This window comes from Colobus angolensis, unplaced genomic scaffold, assembly GCF_000951035.1.
Source record: "Colobus angolensis palliatus isolate OR3802 unplaced genomic scaffold, Cang.pa_1.0 Scaffold305, whole genome shotgun sequence".
NCBI lineage: Eukaryota > Metazoa > Chordata > Mammalia > Primates > Cercopithecidae > Colobus > Colobus angolensis.
The window spans coordinates 1,615,340-1,618,436 of record NW_012116322.1 but is presented as its reverse complement, the minus strand read 5'-3'; the positions used below and the strand labels follow the sequence as shown (position 1 = coordinate 1,618,436).

Below are 3,097 nucleotides of genomic sequence, written 5' to 3'. Positions count from 1 at the left end.
AGCTGGGATTACAAGCCTGTGCCACCACACCCAGCTAAGTTTTGTATTTTTAGTAGAGATAGGGCTTCACCATGTTGGAAAGTCTGGTCTGGAACTCCTGACCTTGGGTGATCCACCCACCTTGGTCTCCCAAAGTGCTGGGATTACAGGCGTGAGCCACTGCACCCGGCCAACTTTGCATTCTTATACGTGACAGCTGCATGGGGTCTGATGAAGATAAGCTGGGAAATATGGCTCTATCTAAATCCATGTATATTTCAGAGGCAGATTTTCTGTTTCCTGTCCCCCCTCCTACTCATTGCTCCTTCATTATCCTCTCATAGGTCTGCTAGAAGCCAACCTTTTGGACAAGACATCCCCCTTTGCCTTCTTGACTTAAGGTATAATTGTGTCACCAATAGAAACCTCAGGGACAAGGTAGCTCAGGATCAGCAGGGTTGATGCAGGTTTTTGTTAATAAAGTTTTATTGGTACATAGCCATGCTCATTTGTTGACATGTTCTCCTTGGCTGTTTTAGCACAAGGGCAGTGCTGAGTAGCTGTGACAGACAGTAGGTACCCTGCAATACCTAAAATATGTACTATCTTGCCTTCTACAGAAAAAGTGTACCCACTCCTGGGATAGCGATATGCTTTGGCTGTGTCCCCACCCAAGTCTAATCTTGAATTGTAGCTCCCATAATTCCCACGTGTTATGGGAGGGATTGGGTGGAAGATAACTGAATCACGGGGGTGGTTTCCCCCATACTGTTCTCGTGGTACTGAGTAAGTCTCACGAGATCTGATGGTTTGATAAGGGGAAACACCTTTTGCTTGGCTCTCATTTTTCTCTCTTGCTGCCACCATATAAGACATGCCTTTCGCCATGATTGTGAGGCTTCCCCAGCCACTTAGAACTGTGAGTCCATTAAACATCTTTCTTTACAAATTACTCAGTCTTGGGTATGTCTTTATTAGCGCCATGAAAATGGGCTAATACAGGTAAGCTATTCCCACAAAGTAGGTGAGAGGCAGGCAGAGGGCAATGGGCAGAAGGGAGAGGTAAGAAACAGCATTTGTGGGCCGGGCACGGTGGCTCACACCTGTAATCCCACCACTTCAGGAGGCCAAGGCGGGCAGATCACGAGGTCAAGAGATCGAGACCATCCTGGCCAACATGGTGAAGCCCTATCTCTACTAAAAATACAAAAATTAGCTGGGCATGGTGGCATGCATCTGTAATCCCAGCTACTTGGGAGGCTGAGGTAGGAGAATCACTTGAACCTGGTGGGTGGAGGCTGCAGTGAGCTGAGATCACACCACTGCACTCCAGCCTGGGTGACAGAGTGAGACTCTGTCTCATATATATATATACACACACACATACACACACATACATACATACATCGTTCACAATATCATTCAAAGTATCATGCCGGTGGCTTCCATCTTGCTTGGACTAACAGCCAAATTCTAGGATCACCACCATCTGGCCTCAAATTACTCTCTGACTTTATATCTCTTGTTATGCTACCCCTCACTTACTCTGTTACAGCTCCACTGAGCCCTGCTGTTCCTTGCACAAGCCAGGTATCGACCCACCTCTGGGCTCAGCCCCTGCCTTTCCTCCTGCCTGGACCACTTTCTCTGTAGGTGTGACTCTCTTTTTCATCTTCTTCTGTTCTTACCCGTGAAAACCTTCCAGGCCACCGTTGGTAAAACTACAACTCTCCCCTACTTTCGCCCTTTGCTTTATTTTTCTAAGACATTTAACTCATTTTGTTGTGTGCCTCCCTACTTGAATGGAAGCTTGTGATGGTTACTACTGAGTGTCAACTTGATGGACTGAAGGATGCAAAGTATTGTTTCTGGCCACGTCTGTGAGGGTGTTGCCAAAGGAGATTAACATTTGAGTCAGTGGACTGGGAAAGGCAGACCCACCCTCAATCTGGGTGGGCACCATCTAATCAGCTGCCAGCATGGCCAGAATAAAAGCAGGCAGAACGTGGAAGGAATAGACTGGCTGAGTCTCCCGGCCTACGTCTTTCTCCCGTGCTGGAGGCTTCCTGCCTTTGAACACTGGACTCCGAGTTCTCCAGCTTTGGGATCCTTGGGCCTTCGACTACAGACTGAAGGCTGCACTGTCGGCTTCCCTACTTTTGAGGTTTTGAGACTCGGACTGGCTTCCTCGCTCTTCAGCTTGCAGATGGCCTATTGTGACACCTCACCTTGTGATCATATGAGTCAATACTCCTTAATAAACTCCCCTTTATATATACATCTATCCTGTTAGTTTTGTCCCTCCAGAGAACCCTAATACAAAGCTCCATGCGGGTTGGAGTTTCAGTCTGTTTAGTGCACTGGTATATCAGCGAACAGAGCTGAGCTGGGAAAACCACGTGCGCAGTCTGTATCTGTTGAATGCGTGAATGAATGAGTGAAAGAATCAATGATTCTCAGGTCCAATCAGAACCCCATCCTGAGAGATCCTGTGGAGACTATGCATCGGTCTCCTTCTGCCTCACGGGTTCCCAGCCAAGACCAGCCAGAGCAGGACATCAGACAAGGCTGGTTTGGGGCCCTTGGCTGCCTTACCTGATGGGGTAGTCAGCCGCACTGAGGTTGATGAAGAAGTCCCAGGGCCAGTCGGTCATCTCCAGGAGGTCCCGCATGCTTTGCAGGTAGGTGGACAGGAGGCTGGCTCCCCCCCAGATGGTGGCCATTCTCCAGGGGGTGACGCGGACGTTGCTGTACTGCCTGGAGACCTGGAGCACTTGCCGATGCAGGTAATTGGAGCGCTTTTCCCAGAAGAGAAAGGGTGATGACATTCAGTGGCCTAGAAAACACCCAAGCATGCCCCTCACCCCGTCCCCTCTCTGTCTCTTCCCTCCTGGTTGGGTACTTCTGAGGAGAGTGGCCTTTGCCAAGTAAATGATCCTGAACTAGGGTGTCTTTCTGTATTGCAATTCAAACTTGTATTATTTTTTACATTTCAAATTAGCTATTTGAAATGCAGATTCCCTGGCCCCACTTCTGAGCTAATGGTTCACTAGGTTTGGGCTGCTGGTGCCCAGGACTTCACATTTTAAAAATTTTATTTATTTATTTTTTGAGACAG

General features: G+C 48.3%; 1 protein-coding gene across 1 annotated transcript in view; it reads right to left on the bottom strand.

The window, feature by feature from the left end:
- The window catches only part of XYLT1 (xylosyltransferase I), a 182,661-nt gene that overhangs the window by 92,130 nt on the left and 87,434 nt on the right, over window positions 1-3,097 (bottom strand). The window contains exon 6 of the mRNA XM_011950301.1: window positions 2,575-2,777. Coding sequence (XP_011805691.1) covers window positions 2,575-2,777 — 203 coding nt within the window. The remainder of the gene's footprint in view (window positions 1-2,574; window positions 2,778-3,097) is intronic.